The 16,118-nt window shown below is 38.8% G+C and overlaps 1 protein-coding gene across 10 annotated transcripts in view; it reads right to left on the bottom strand.

The window, feature by feature from the left end:
* Window positions 1–252: 252 nt before the first annotated feature.
* LOC102066653 (glycerol-3-phosphate acyltransferase 3) overlaps window positions 253–16,118 on the bottom strand; it is a 22,837-nt gene continuing 6,971 nt past the window's right edge. For 2 of the 10 annotated variants that reach the window (XM_026792366.2, XM_026792363.2), the window contains exons 2-12: window positions 8,994–9,066; window positions 7,218–7,506; window positions 6,774–6,848; window positions 6,380–6,469; window positions 5,962–6,055; window positions 5,558–5,673; window positions 4,769–4,824; window positions 4,338–4,423; window positions 3,557–3,685; window positions 3,066–3,145; window positions 255–2,623 (exon numbers count right to left, since the gene is read on the bottom strand). In XM_026792366.2, coding sequence (XP_026648167.2) covers window positions 2,509–2,623; window positions 3,066–3,145; window positions 3,557–3,685; window positions 4,338–4,423; window positions 4,769–4,824; window positions 5,558–5,673; window positions 5,962–6,055; window positions 6,380–6,469; window positions 6,774–6,848; window positions 7,218–7,506; window positions 8,994–9,021 — 1,158 coding nt within the window. In that variant the 5' untranslated portion in view covers window positions 9,022–9,066 and the 3' untranslated portion in view covers window positions 255–2,508. Of the gene's footprint in view, window positions 2,624–3,065; window positions 3,146–3,556; window positions 3,686–4,337; window positions 4,424–4,768; window positions 4,825–5,557; window positions 5,674–5,961; window positions 6,056–6,379; window positions 6,470–6,773; window positions 6,849–7,217; window positions 7,507–8,330; window positions 16,033–16,118 lie in introns of those variants that run through there. The other 8 variants (XM_005485305.3, XM_026792364.2, XM_074540754.1 and 5 more) reach the window with 7 other exon arrangements.

Below are 16,118 nucleotides of genomic sequence, written 5' to 3'. Positions count from 1 at the left end.
AAATAAGCTGTTTGTCAGCTTCCCACTCATGTTGTTGTCATAAGAACATGTTCTTTTCTACTGTCACCATGCCCTCCTAGTAGAGGAGGAAAACATACTTATCTGTGGAGACCTTTTGGATAATAATCAATTCCTCCATAACCTTGGCAATCTAAGGACAATATACAATTTCAGGTAAAAGCAATTGCCAAGGCCTCTGCTGATATATTCTGTATTTCATTTTTATTTCAAGAGAAAAGAAAGGAGGAGGTGGAATGTAAGTAGAGAAAATAACACCAAAAATCAAAAACACTTACTTAAAGCAGGGCAAGACAAAGTAGTCTCTATTTCAAGTCAGACTAGCATTTTTACCAGCAGGTAATAAAGTACACTCCACTTGCAATTGACAAGTTCTTGGGTTCATCACTTGGTTTTATTTCCCCATTTTTTATGTAAGTACCCACTTCACAGAGTTTTCAGCTTGCTTTGTTAAGACAGCCAAAAAATGACTGAGAAAATATTGACAATCCCACCATCCTCTCACAAATGATACATAATACTCATATATTCAGAGGTCTGAGCTTTACTTTTACACAACTTGGAGCCATAACCATAATGAGGATCACACATTCCAAGGCTCCTCTTGATGAGGCTGGAGAAGTGTTGCAGGACAGGAAAAAAAGGCATATCAATCTCCTAATTTCTTATAGAAGCAGAAATTTTCTCTTCCAGTAGTTGTTCTTTATCTCCCCATATTTTCCTGTGTCTGGCCCCTCTTTTTGCCTATTCAGTCTCCCATTTTACCTCTGAGAACAAAGAAAGTACAGAGTATAGTGCAGGAAGAATGCTCTCAACACTTCTCTTACGGCAGTCTCTGTTAGCAACTCTCAGAAATCAGTCACACAGAAAGACAATCTCCCAGTTTTAAACTCTGGCACACTGAAAATATTTGAGAGTTATCAGGATTTCCAATGACATTTCTTCACATTTTTATACCTAGAAAATAAATCAACGGCTTAAACAGGCACAGAAGCACATCTTACTAATAGTTGGGAGTAAGTAGACCTGCTCCAAATCAGGAGAGCCTGAGCCAATTTTCCTCACTGCCTGGTGGCTTTCCTTTTAGCCTGTGTGGCTAAAAGCTGTGCAAAAGGGCAGATTCTCCTACTGCTTACCCATGACACCAGCACTTAGACTGACTGATCCACCAGAGAAATACACACACCTGTAGCAATGCCAGGCCTGGCCAGAGGAGAGCTCAGTTCTGTGCTACTGTTAGCCCCTCCATGGGATATTGTTTTTCTAGACTCCCTAGGGCTGGGTAGAGCTGTATCTGTGCATCTGTTCCTCTGTATTTGTGCAAATACAAATACATGTGTATAGCATGTATTTGTTCTCACCAAGACTGATCCTCTGTCTTTTCTGAGACTTCAGCCAATGGGCTGCTGTCATGTAAACATTATTAATTGCTCTTACCAAGGTCTGTCTTTAGAGCACCCTGGCCAAAACAGCAGCTATTTGTGTGTTTCATTAGGGACATTCAGATGGTCAAAGAAGACTGATCCTTTGATATGACAGCTACTTACCAGGAGAGCAAATATTTTATAGTAATAAATGCTATAGGAGACTATAGAATATTCCCACTGCCTACTCCTTAAGTGCACTTGCTCTGTTCCTGGAGGGTGGGCTTGTCAGAGGCCAAATCCCCAGCCTTCACACCCAGCGGTAACACAAGCAAGTAGCTATCTAGAAATAACAGCAGCAGAGGACAGTGGATGTCACATCATAGGCTTTCTTTAATTTGTGTCATGCATACAAACAGACTCAAAAAGGATCTAACAAAACCACAAGATATGATTTAAAAACACAGGATATTTTCTATTACACTGTCCTTGGCTGTGATTAATTTACCTCAGCTTCACACACCCAGGGACATCAGGGACATGATGCCCTGGACACTGTTCTGCTCTTTGTCATAACAGAAAATATTCTACAATGCCATCCCTGGTCTTGTAACATGAAGGAGAAAGTCAGCCTCTACCTTTTCCCTCTGACATATAACACTTCCTCTCCAACATGCAATTCAGAAAACATATTTTGGCGAAATGCTTCATGTCTTTTGACATCAGAAGATCTATCTCTAGAACAACATGGTTACTGTGGCTCACAGGAGTATTGCTAGGCTAAGTCGCTGAGAGAGTCTAGCAGTACAGAGGTGATTTATTATAAGTAACCATTTAAGTCCTCAAGGTATTGCAAATATTTTAAAGTCATACTTTAATGAAGATAATTAATTTTACTGTAGATTCTTCTCAGCATCAGGGAGAATTTTATTAGCATATTTTATGTTTTCCTATTTATAAAATTATAGTACTTTGCTTTAAATAAGGATATTTCTTTATTGTTTCCCTGCTGTGTCACACGCATATATCTTATGGGAATGGAAGGAAAACATGTTGGGCTTAATATAAAGCCAGTCTATTTTCTGGTAGAGATAAGTCATGGAAAAATGAGATAAATAAATAGCATTTAACAAACATTTCCGCTTCCCACAGATCCATTTTCTATTACTATCTGGCAATATTTTTTCTGTTGCTCTTCCTTGAAAGACTCTTTGATCTTTTTCCTTTTCAGTCCTCCATCCCTGAAAGATACAGAAAAGAAACAGCCTTAAACTCCCTTCAGGGTTAAGGCAGAAAAACATTACTATATTTAGACTATGTAGTCCAAGCAGTTTCCACTCTTAATGTTGACATCTGTAAGACAATGCTTAGTGATTTATACTGCCAAGATTTACAACACCACAATCCTCTTCTTTTAACCCAGCACTTAACAGTCTAGTAATTAATTTTCACCTAATACTGCCTGCTGTCTAAACCCACTTGTCAGCTCTGTTTGTCTCTATCTACTATATTATTCTAATTATTCTAATGTAATTGTTCAAGTGATAAAGTAACATTTTCTGAATTAGAGTCAGTAAGGGTGGTGGACTACAGTGTAAACAAAGCAGGTTTTAAAGGATTCCATGTTAATATGTCAGAATACAAAGCACCTTTAAAAGCAATTCCAGAGGTGTTGCTTCTTACCAAGGAAGCACAGACATTCCTGCCCGAGCAGCAATAACAGCCTTGACTCTGTCAGCAAAATGAACAGCATCTTCTTCTTCCTGAAAAAAAAAAATAGCATTAATTGCTTTACAATAGATATTTTCTCTGTGCCTCACTTAAAAAGACAGGTTTTGTCAGACAGCAGGCAGTAGGATTTATGCCTGACCCATGAGCCAAATGTAAGCAGTTCCAGCTGATCCTGGTTTGCCACTCTTTGGTGCCAAAAAGAACTACATGGGAGGCTCTCTGGTTTCTGGGACAGCCTCAAACAACACACAGCCTGAAGTCCCAGGTCTGGCCAGAGCAGGGGATGCATCCTAGATAAATCCAGCACTTGGATTGTAGTGTTGCTTCCTAGCCTCTGTCCATTAAGTTATCAATAAGGATTCAGAGCACCTTGCGTAGTAATGCACATCTCCTTCCAGACAGCATTTCACAAGCACTTTCAAAACATACAAAAGTGTAAGAACCTCTTTGACCATCGGTGGCAGGTACCACACATTGCAGACAATTGCCCAGCTGGTTAACACATTAAAACCGTAGGTCATAATGGAATGCTTTGTGCTGTTCCAGAAGGCATCTCCAAAGCGGGGGTCATACTGGAAGACAAGAAGAATAAGTTGCCTTGGTTTAAATCACATAAATGGCTCTTTTTTTTCTTTTTTTGGCCACAAAGTCACAATTCAACTTATTAAATAACAGGCAAATCTAATCACACCTCCTGAAAGCATCAGTAAATTCAGAGTAAAGTTCCAACATTTATTACAAGTTTCTAACTGTTAGCATTTACAAGCAATGCATGATGTCAAACTGTAACAGACCTGCAAAACAACTGTAGCAAAAGATTTATTCAAAATGTAAAATCTTGTCATCTGCATATATGCTGACTACAAAGGTTTCCTTGACAATGCTCACACCAGTTTTAAGAACTTCCATAAGATCAGGTAACATTATAGTGCCAGAAAAAGTAACTAATATTTCCAGATCTAGAGTGATCTGGCTAAAGCTACTCAGAAAGACTTGAAAGTGCCAAGAAAACTGCCCTTATCCTCAGAGCACATAAGAGCCAGGACAGAAATTACACGTTTCCCATATTGCTTAAAACCACAAGTTTCTGTCTCTCAGGGCTTATTCAATACTTTATGCACACCAAACATATCCCTTTTCAAGGCTTACACACGGACAGCTTCCCTGATGTGAGAAGCACTTGCAACCAATCCTTCCATGTTCAGAAAAGTGCAGTTACAGTACCTTGATTGCTACTGGGTGGATGGTTCCTCCTACCTCAAAGCTCCCCTTCTTAAACATCATTACAGATGTGTTGTTAATGCAGGTGCCTGGTCAGAATTAAAATAGATGAAGGGCTTAATCCACTCTGAGAAAAGTATCAGGAAATTAATCCTAAACTTGTCTTAAGGAGACTTAGTTCTTAAAGAAGAAAGTAAGCTTTAGTTCTGGAACATAATCCCAGAGTCCTGTATGTCTTCATTCTCTTATATGCTAAAGCAAATAAACTGTCATAAAACTGTTGTAAAATACTAGAACCTGACCTTTAATATCTCATAAGAACTAATTAATTCTACAGACTAAAAACAACCACAGTTCTAAAGACTGGATATAATAAACTGCACTCAATGGCAAGAAGTGAGACGAGCAAAAGAATCAATACAGTTGATTCTTACCTTCTGGGAAAATTAAAATGGGTAACTTGGCCTTATCTGCAATGTGTTCTCTAAGTCTGTGGGGAGAAAACAAAATTTCAATGTATACTTCATATTGGTTTTGTTCAAGAGTCTAAACATTCATTACCTCTCACATAGGACAGGAAAAGCCCTTGCCCAATTGCCTTTCACCCAGTCAGTCGCCTCATCTGGAATATGTTCTGGTTTCAGGCCTTTATCTCAGTATCTCTTGAATTAAAAAAGTAGATTTTCTACAAAGCTCTATGAAGTTCCATTCTAACCAGAGAATGGTAGTTCTTGAAGCATGTGAAAATAACTTCCCAGATTCCAGCTATGAATGCAGTCAAACTTTTTTTTAGACTGAAAGATATTCCAAATTTCTAGTTTTCATGCTTTCTAGGTTCCCAACATCAGTTTTACATGTATTTAAGGATTCCCCACATTTATTTGACAGGTCACTATCTTACTTAATTTGCTGCATCACTTAAAACCACAAATATCACCACTAAGCAGATTACTGACACTAAGATAGGTCATTTTCCAAGACAACTGTGTTTCCTACAACTCAAAAGCATGGAGCTTCTCTTTGGCCTGCATTAAAGGACAAAATCAAACCACCATACATTAAAAAAAAAACCAACCAAAAAAACCCAAAAAACCAAAACCAAAACCAAAACAAAGCAAAACAAAACCAAACCAAACAAAAAAAGACGATGACAAAAAATGTCAACACTGATGACAAATTACCACACCTGACCAGACAATGAAGCAAACACCTCACTACCTTACTTTTTCCTCACCAGGTGACGATCTTTCATTTCCGAGCGTTCAAACAAGACATGCTGAGAGGTTCTCATGCAGGATTTTTGAATAAGTCCCATAAGCCCTCCGTGTACCTGGCCAACCTGCAAGTCCAAAAGAAACTTGTTACAAAGCAAACACACACACACACACTTAAATGATTAAATTCCAAACACAGATGCAACCATTTCTAAGCTTCTTGACAAAATATAACAATCCCCTTGGTCATACATGTGCACACACCTGCTTACATCTAGTTTTTTGCAGTTCAGAATGTGAGTTTGAATGCTGTCAAATCCTAAATATTCTATGAGGAAGTTCAACCTCTTACCCAATGCTACATCTATGGACATCTCAACATTACTGATATTTACCAACTGTCTTGCTCATACCAAGGAATAGCATCCATCACTGGCCAGGATTAGGACATCCAATGGAGATGTGTGGTTGGCTACACAGATGCCTCCTTTCTGTGGTTTGTTTTCCCTGCAATGACAACCATAAAAGTAATTAATGTTTATTTTCCAGACTACAATCCGTCAGGTGGCAAGCACTGAAAAATATCTAAGTGTCTGAAGAGTAAGTACAACATCATCTACACACACCCTGCCAATGCACAGCAGGAAACAAAGGAGGGCATGTGAACATCCTGAGAGAGTCTGAATGATCCAAACAGCTTTTTGGATCAAGTTGTACCATCACCAAGTATCTAGGCAGTAATGGAATAAGAATCCTGCTCTGAAACTTGAGATGTTAAATGCTGCAAGAAACAAACTCCAGACTAATAAAGAGCAAGGTGGCAGCACTCACCTGTTATGGAAATGAACAAGGCCACTGAGACATCGGACACCTAAGGTGGCACATATCATCTGGACCTGGTTGCTCAGCCAGCCTTTAACTCTAAAAGAAATGAAGCCATAGATCCATTTCTAGTTCTATGGAGCCACACATGCAATGTAAACTCTCCAAGTTATCCCAAATTGCTGTTACTACAAAGATCATACTAAGGTTCACACTGCATGTCTGCTTTCAGATGCCATTGCCATAACTTCCTCTCACAACACTCTATAATTTTACAGGAGAGAAAAAGTCACCCCGTGATAGTCCACATCAATCCTCTGGACTTCAGCAGACTGTTCCAACTACTAGTTCAAATCCTTAAAGAAACACAGAAGAACTGAAAGAGCCCTCAGCAAATACCTACCTGCCATTTGGAAACTGTCCTACTACAGTAGTGGCCAACACCAGCAACAGGATGCTGAAAACAGACAAGCAGATGCTACAAAGTAAAACAATCTTAATTAAAGGGCAAGAAGCAAAACTCGAGGAGCAAGCAAGAAGGTTTTCTTACTTGGCTCTTTAATCCATTTCACAATGCTTCCTTCCAGCATTTAATAGCATCTAACTAGCAACAAACTACTTGCTAACCAGCACAAACCCCTTAATCCAGCTTTGCTGGATTTTAAAAGCAAAAGAATTACTAATAAAACATATGGAACATGAGAAATTTCTTTTTTTTTTAAGGGATATTTGAGTTTAGATGGCTTCTTGGAAAGAAGCCTTCCTCCACCAGTCAAGAGTATATTATTTCACACCTTCTGTAGAAAGTACCGTGAAATAGGATCCCAGCAAACCCTGTGTGGCTCACCGGAAAGGCAGCAGTAGGCAATACCGAATTAGGATGCCAGTGACCCACACAGCAGCCAGTTTCCAGTTGACATGATGCAGGTTGGCATTGGTTCTGCTGAGGAGATTCCAGGACAGCAGCTCCTCAGAGGAGAACCGTCGAGTGACTTCATCCTCCGCAACTGCCTCACAGCCCTTCTTGGAGAAGTACATGACATCAGCAAGGCTGAAACATCCTCGGCATCGGCTCACAACCTCCTTCTCCATGGGAGTCTCATCTCTTTGGATGATCCCTGCATGAGGAAATGAGCCTTCCTTCCACAAGGTGAAATGAACAACATGGATTCCAAAGAGAATATCAAGAAATACATATGATTTTTAGTAACAGCTCTCCTACTCAAGCATAATAATGTATTGCTATGCCTCATTTATGTACTGACAGTTAATTCCACAAGTTACTTCTCTAATCCTATGCCATATATTGCCCCTAAGTTGCTGAGAAAGAAGAAAAGGATTCTGATCAAGCCGCAAATAAAACCTTGAGCACAGCACCTACTTCATTATTGTTTACCAAATAGCCTAGGCACTCACACCTAGAAATGTCACATATACACTGCCAAGACTGCAGATCCCTCTGGTGCCTTGACTCAAATTCAGGCAGAGTTTGTATGATTGTTCTTGCTGATGTTGATCAGCTTTATTGTTTCCTAGCTGTAAAAAACACCTTCCTCTGCATTTTTTTCTTGGAACCTTCTGTCTCCCCCCATCCCTTCTCTGCTTAGAGTCACTTCCCTACCAAAAAACTTGAAAGTGCCTGGGTTTCTCCCCTCCCAGACACACAAAGCATTACACAGACACATTGTGCAGGAAGAATAACAACACATTCTTGCTCTGCTATTTGTAAAATCACAACCCACAGGACAGCAATGCAGCAAGTCTGCTGAGGTCACTCTGAGACCAGATGCTTTTCTGGCTGGTTACAGTGACTAAAATTCTGTTGGTTCATACCAGCTAACACTTGGCTTTTTTGCTTGTCTCCCCCACCTCTTTTTTTTTTTTTTCTTTTTGATGGGGTATATTGGATGACATTAAATATGCATTATAAAAATACATTAATGTATCTTGATCAACCTACCTCCCCCTGAACAGAATCACAAAGTTTTCCTCCATCTGCATTTCAGTGAAACCTTCAACTCCCAGGAAATCATCAGAACAGAAAATTATTAGCCGACAAACCAAGCAGCCTACATGACTAATCACTAAAAATAGCACTACAAGTAAAAAGATAACTATGAGAACTTAACTCTTTGATCAAAGAAGGAAGGAAAAGTAGTTGGGGAAAAAATTATTTGGATTTTATCCTCACATCTAGAAAAGAGTACAAATTCTATCTGTGATCCATGGGATGCTGTAACTCTTTTATTTCAGAGCTAGGATTTTTTGGGTGCTAGGAGTTACAAGAAGCAAAAGATAACTATGCAGAGCCATGTCAAGCACAAAGAACACTAATATATCCCAATCCAGTAAAGAGAGAGCTGATGGAGCCCAAAAGCAAAAAACACTTATGAAAACAGGGATGCTTCCCAAATGCTTATCAGCAATGTCTTTCTATATCCACACTTGTCTCTAATTCCTTTTATTTACAAAACTCAGAGATTAGATATTTTATAACATGCTTATGTAGGTTTATAGCTTCAATGGATATTTTCTCATCAAACTCCTTTCTAAGTAAGATTGTTAAATAGCTGCCTTTTTACATGATAAATAGTGCTGTGTCCCCTTCATCCAGAGATCTTACCAGTGGAGATTAAATTTTCAAGTGCCATCGCCTTCTGCTTTTTTACTCCCTCCTCAATCTGCAGGGTGGCCCACTGTTCCCAAAACAAGAAAAGTAGATGTTGATGGTTTTCATTTCATCATTTCCAGACATTGTGCAATTACCTCAGGTGAATTGTCTGAGCCTCTTTTACCCCTACCAGGTCTAGGATTTTCATTTTTCAAATTCAGCCTGAAGGGTGCCCTGCAGACCTCCTGTTTCATTTGTTATACAGACTACCTTCTGCCATTTCCAGGAAAAATTGTTTGGCTCAAACTTCTTTTCAGGACACAGGCAGTTGTTTTTGTTTTTTCTGGAGGTCCAACAAATTACTGAGCTACCTATGAGACCCTATAAGATCCAATGTACCCAAAACTCTATCTTCTTTAGTTAGGTTCAGGCAATAAGATTATACAAAATAATATCACTGACATTAGAGGTATGCCAGAAAAATAGAACTGAACATTTGATTTTAAAGAATAAAAGAGATTAATGCATTTTGAGGGCATTCAAATGGTTTCTGTTGATAGAAAACAGAGCTGGCAACATTGTGTATCAATAGTATTTCAGAAGGTAGCAACTGTGGTAATGAGCTTTCACCCTTCCCTGTATTAATTTTTTTGGGCTAAACCATTTCTTCTCCTTGCATAGAGCATCATAAAACTCTCCATTAGCAAAATCAAATATAAAATCATGCCTGATTTTTGAAGTTTTCCTAGTTTTGAATGCTTTCATCATACATACACAGACACATAAATAATAGCTCCCATGAGTACTAAAATCTGGCTATATTTCTGTCAAGGTACCTGCCCTAACAAAGGGCATAGGAGGCTTGAGTGTAGGCTTTGCTCATTATTAAAGGCTCAGTAACCCACTCAGGTTATGCCTTCACCTGCTATTGAGGGTTCCCATCTACAATAGATAAGGATTGATCTGTTTCATATAAACTCTTGCTAAACAGTGTATTTCCCTCTAGCTATGTGCAGCCACACAAGTCACCACAAGGCTGATCTCAGTCTTCACTACATTACAACATGTCTCATGTGCAAACATCAACCAGCTTTTTGCCACCCTTAAGTTTTGCATGCTCTTTCTGTAGCTATCAAAGTTAAGTCAGTAACAAAATCAAAATGGAGACACTTTGCCTTGACATAACTAGGTTATTTTAGTTACCCGTAGCTGACCTTTTTTTTTTTTACCAGCTATCATAAAAGAAAAGAAAAAAGTGAAGGCAGAATAGGCTTTAATGTAGTATTTTAAACTCCATACAAACCTTCTTTAGTAACACCATAAAGCAAACCACCTCCCCAAAAAAGAAATTAAAAAACCTGCACCACAGAGCATCATCTTGTCTATACTTCCCAATTATTCTCCTGAAAAGGTCAACAGGTACATCATCTCTCAATTTTTTGCAACACAAGGAGAGTCATTCAGAATGGTGGAGCCAGGTGGAACCAGGGGATATCATGAAAACAGCAGCCCACACACTGAGAAATGAAAGAACATGCAGAACAGGTACAGGAATGTTGCAAAAGAGAGTAAGGCAGACATGGCAAATTTAACCTCTTTACAAAATACTGCTGGTCCTCATCTCTTCCCCAACATCCTTTAGGATACTTGCATGGCATTAGGGAAGAAAAAATATAAAACACAAAATATTTGAGACTGACAAATAAAGCCTTCTGCCTTAGTCTCTGCTTTCCCATTTCCTGTCTTCCACCCTTATCTTGCCTATCATTGTCCTCCTACATAAAAAGCACCTGTCAGCTGGCCAGGGCTGCCAGAAATGAGCTTGCTCATACTGTCTTGAAGGATCTGGAATACCTCCAGGAGGCTGGCTTTTGGTGCCCAGACAGAAAAGGGTGACAGTCGCTGACCAAGCTGGCTCCAAAAATACATGTTAACTAATCTAAATGAGCAAGACAAGTCAAAACCCACAAAAATTTATAAAGTTTACTAGTAAATTATAAAATCTTGCCTCCTAGCACAGAGAAAGAATGAGGCAAAAGTGGCAGACTTAAACTAAATAGTCAAGGCTACAAAGGCAGCGTCCCAGAAAGACGAAGAAGAGCTTTCAAAGGCTGAACAGTTACACAGGGCTCATTAGCTTGGGAAAGAGCTGGCTGAGACAGGCATCTACAAAGTCTGGACTGGCACGGAGCAGTTGCTTTAAGGAGCAGTTATCCATTTTCTCTTCTACTACAAGAACTGAGATTTACCATGGGAAAGTACTTTGGGCAGAGTATGTGAGCAAGAAAAAAGGCAATATATTTCCACAAGCCATCATGGGACATGAAATTCTCCTAACTCATGGCTTGGCATGGGAGACTGAAGAACAAGCAGCAAGGAGGGAATACAGCTGTAGAGTCACCCAGGCCTTAGGCTTTCAGTCCGGCCATTGAATTGACACCTGTCAAAGCCATCTGTCTGGGTCAAACTCTGGACTGACTAACTCTGCAGTGGCTACTGTGCTGTACTGCCTTTGGTAGCATCTGTATGTAGAATTTGTTTTCCAAAATGAAGTAAGGCTTTGTGATCACCTTTGTATTGCACAGTATTGAGACAGAGCTGTCACGCTGGTCTCTGTTGCAAAACAGTAATGAAAGGATGTTTTAAATACCTTACAAAAAACCCCACAGATGTTGCAACTAACACAGAATTTAAGTATTAAATGTAGCAACTTCATTCCTACACCTGCTGACTGAATGATAACTCAGATGTTGTGCTTTCCCTCACTCCCTTTTCTGAAGTGATGAGGATACCAGAAGTCCAAACACCCAATGGTTGATCCCACCTGAAGTACTGAATACTTGACTGCTTAACTCCAACAGTGCAACAGTCATTTGTTTGAGCTTCCTGTAATTACATTCTAAATAAAATGAGGGTGCTCAATACTGTTTTATGTTAATTACTGTCTTCACGGGACATGACATGAAAGACAATGTGGAATGTTCATTTCCTGAAATCTCATATCTTGCACGATTTTTCCTCCTTTTTTGCTTTTGTATTGAGTACAGCTCAATCCTCCATCTTTCCATACTAAGTAATAATTCAGTTTTGCCTCTCTTCCCATATTTTACTACCTCTTCTCCCATATTCTCACAAAAGGTTTTTCTAATCACTCATTACATGAACTTTTCTCAATCTTTTCCTCATGTGTGACAAAAGCTCAGGGGCAATTCCTCCATGTAAAGTCTTCCACTACAGTGTCAAAGAGAAGCTTGGTGGGTTTTCAGCATGAACTAAAATCACCATCTAAGATCAAGTACTTGTGACCTCTTCACTCAACAGTGGTTTCTGCCTGGCATTATTTCCCCTTGCCCATTACAAACATGAACACAGATCAAATAGTGCGAGTGTTACACTTACACTCAGTGTCTGAGATTATCTGACTGTCCACCCTCAGGCTGAGAAAAGGACTCACAAATCTCCTGGCTGCTCCATGGGGACTGATGAAATGGGTTGAGAAGGGGTTGTTTGGGATAAAAGCACTAATATAATTTGTTTGGGTTTTGGTGGAGAGGCCAGCTAAGGACAGCCATGTATTTAAAAGCACAGTAGTGCAATTTTTCACCAGCTGAAGCATCAGCAACATCCACCGTACTCCAGTAGGAGCTCACAGCATATGAACTACCTCCATGTACAAGTGAGCTCTCAATGCAAAAACTACTCTTCTTGGAAAACTTTTAGATGGCTGATTTCTTTTTCTCTAGAAGCAGCAATGCTCCAATTTCAGGCAGAAGTTCAGATCTTGTAGACCTTCAGAACATTTCTTGGCAAATAGAGCTACAGCTGTTACCTGTGTTTCTTTGACTCTTCACAGGGCTCTGAGTGCATGGCATAGATTTCATCTTAGCAAATGCATCTTCTTTTGCAAACACTAGAGTAACATTCCTGGAACAGCTTTGCTATATATCCTCATTTCCAGCAAACCCCAGGATGGACAAAGCTCAGAGAAAAGACATTATTTACAAATAAAACTTTACAAGCATATGTGAAAGAATAACCCTAATGACACCCAAACCACGTTCACCTTTATAATTTCTATAAATACTTGAAGGATAATTTAAGGGTAATAATAAGAAGAATTATGGGATAATATATATGCAATTGAGAAATTACTGTATTGGAGGTCTTTTGCTATTATATTATCCATATGTCCTAAAAAAAAACAAAACCAAAACCCAACAAAATCCAAACAAAAACCCAAACACAAAAAGCACCTGCAAACAAAAACAGTCACCCCAAATTTTCAAACCTTGAATCTTGCTTTTATAAAATGATTTATTTTCTTTCTAAAATAACAAGTATCTAGATTCCTTGATGGAAAAGCACCAGAAGGTAAAAATTATTTCCATGCATGATTACATTTTTCCCATTTATTCCAATCACCACTCATAGTGCTATAACACTTCAGTGAAGTCAACAAATCAAAGTGACTTATCTCATCATATGCCACCATTACTCATTGCTTAGTAATAGATCTGAAAATTTGAGTTTTATTCTGAAACAACTTTTTTGCTCCCAACAAATTAAGTAAGTTCTAAAGATAAAATTTTGTTTTCAAAGAAAATGTAATTTTTTTTTTTACTTTGAAGTCCTTGATTTCAGTCTCCACTCTTCTATTTTTCTCACGTTGCCAAACATGGAGGAAAATAAAACATACTTTTCCTCTGCTCAGCTGTAAGAAACAGATATAAAGAAACTCCTCAGGCGAGAAGGTTTCTATTAATTTTGCTGGTCTACATAACAGACTAAGTCAAACGCAACAAAATGGAGTGACCAGCCATAGTGCTCAAGGTTGGATTTTTGCTGCAGCATCACCCAGTTCTTTGGCACTCCCTCGAGCAGTGATATTCCTGCAATATAGACAGCAGTGTGCCATTACATGACTAAGCATCTTCAGCATTTCCAGCTCAGCTCTCTGGGAAGGCATCCTGTTGCACCATTCCTGAGGACATCAGGAACCACAGATGGTCTCTGTGCATTATCTCATTAGCAATATTGCATGAACACAACACCACAGCTAGAAACCAGCCAACACCTCTCCAGGGTTTCAATGTCAGGTTTTTCATATCTCAAACAAACCTGCCTTAAGGCTGACTTATCCCAAGCTGCAATCTTAGCCGTATTCTGGTGAAAAAGCCCCAGGACTTCAAGAATAGGCTCAGCAGTTCCATGCACAAGCCTTAACCCAGAGTTTTCCAGTCCTATCCTTTCTTTCTAAGAGCCAAGTGGGCCACATTACAAGCAAAGGGGACCTAACACCCCCTCCATTCTTTCTCCCTCCCATTTTCCACCAAGATAGCTCTTAACTACTTTTGTGGCACAATGAGAAGAATTTGACAATACTTCAAAGAAAACCACTGGAATTAATTGTAAGATGAAAACAGCAGAAACTCCTTTTTTTGCCCACAGGACAATTAGGGAACAACTTTGAAGAAAAGAACAAAATGAGCCAGCCTAAATAGCAGCGCATGGAGTTGTGCTGTTCCTGTTATTAGCTGCTGTGGCAACAGGGAACGAGACACAAAAGGCTATAGCTGATCACATAACAATTAACTTATTTATTTTTCAGTACATTGATCCTCCACATTGTGAGCACTGAATTATTACTAATAACCTGTTACAAAAACTGTGGAGAGAAAAATACTTCAAGTGCTTTACCAAAGAGAAGTATCTTCCTACATTAAACACACACTGAGTGGGGCAAACATGTCTCTGAGTTGGGAAATGCACAGGGAAAAAAGAAACCCAGAAATTATTTTGATGCCCACCAACTGCAGCAGCAAAGTTGTCTAAAGACAGGTTTGATATTAGAGTAGCTCTTAATTCGGGATTTAATTAGCATACCACTGTCTGATTAAAAAATATTTCACATATAAAGGTCAATATTACATACAGCCACCACAGGCAGTCATTGCCCACTGACATCAGTATCTGAAAAAAATAACTAACCCCTAAATTTTGCAGTCATCTGCACTGTGCTAAATGATGTTCATACAGCTGAAAACAGACACTGCTCAAGAGCTCCTGATCAGTATTAAAACAAACAAACAACCCCTCCAAACAACAGCAAACAAAAGAGAACATAAGAAAGATAAAAGACAGAACTGGCAAGGTAAGATGGTCATGATATTAACTGTGTCACACTGTTACAGACATGTTCTACTGCAAAATTACTGCAGATTACTCCAAGGGCTTAATAATAATAGCAAAAATAATAGTAACATGTTTTCTGCCACAAGTAGAAAGTATATTCACAGAAAACAGGTTTATGCCAGAAGCACAAAGTCAATCTACTGGAAAATGGAAATGTTTACTGTTCAATATGATGAATTCACAGCACCTACTTCTGGCTAATAATGGATATGAAACACCAAAGTTGAAAAACTCAGTGGGATTCTGGCTTACAAAAAGCCCCAGAAACCCTTTATTGATAGAAGCAGGATCAGAATCTTAGCCATTATCTGTTTATCTCTAGAAAAATTCCACTTTAAGAAGGTTGCACACAGATTCCTTTAAGTCTTGCACAGCAGAACTTGTAACTGCTGGATCCCCCAGATTTATAACTGAGTGAAGCAAACACACAGAATCAGTGTTCTTACATGGAATATTAATTCCATGCAATTAAAACAATCCAAACAAAACCACTGAAACTTCCATACACCTAAAATACATGTTTTTATTACTTACCAACTCCACAAACTAATAGATCTTTTTCTTTACACTTGACTTGTCACAAGTATTCTACTTGCATGAAGCATTCTATCAAGCATGAACTAGAAGAAAATACTATGGAATCTGTACTTTAACCCCAAAAAAACCTCAAACCAGAAGCAATGATAAGCCAGCACATAACCAGATACCATTAAAGATACCCCTCAAAAGATTATGATATAAAATAAAGCTGCAAATAACACATGCAAGTTAATGGATTTTGTTCTCTTCTGAGTTTTATGGCATTTGATATAAATGCCATAAAAGTCAGAAGAAAAGGTATGTGTTTGCTACAGGACATGCTTAATAAAAAATAAAAATTTTATTTTTATTTTTATTAAACATGTCCTGTAGCAAACATACACCTTTTGAACTCACATCTCAACT

The sequence above is a fragment of the Zonotrichia albicollis genome, chromosome 5, assembly GCF_047830755.1.
Source record: "Zonotrichia albicollis isolate bZonAlb1 chromosome 5, bZonAlb1.hap1, whole genome shotgun sequence".
In the NCBI taxonomy this organism is placed as follows: Eukaryota; Metazoa; Chordata; class Aves; order Passeriformes; family Passerellidae; genus Zonotrichia; species Zonotrichia albicollis.
The sequence above is the reverse complement of the archived record's forward strand: the minus strand, read 5'-3'. Positions and strand labels throughout refer to the sequence as shown.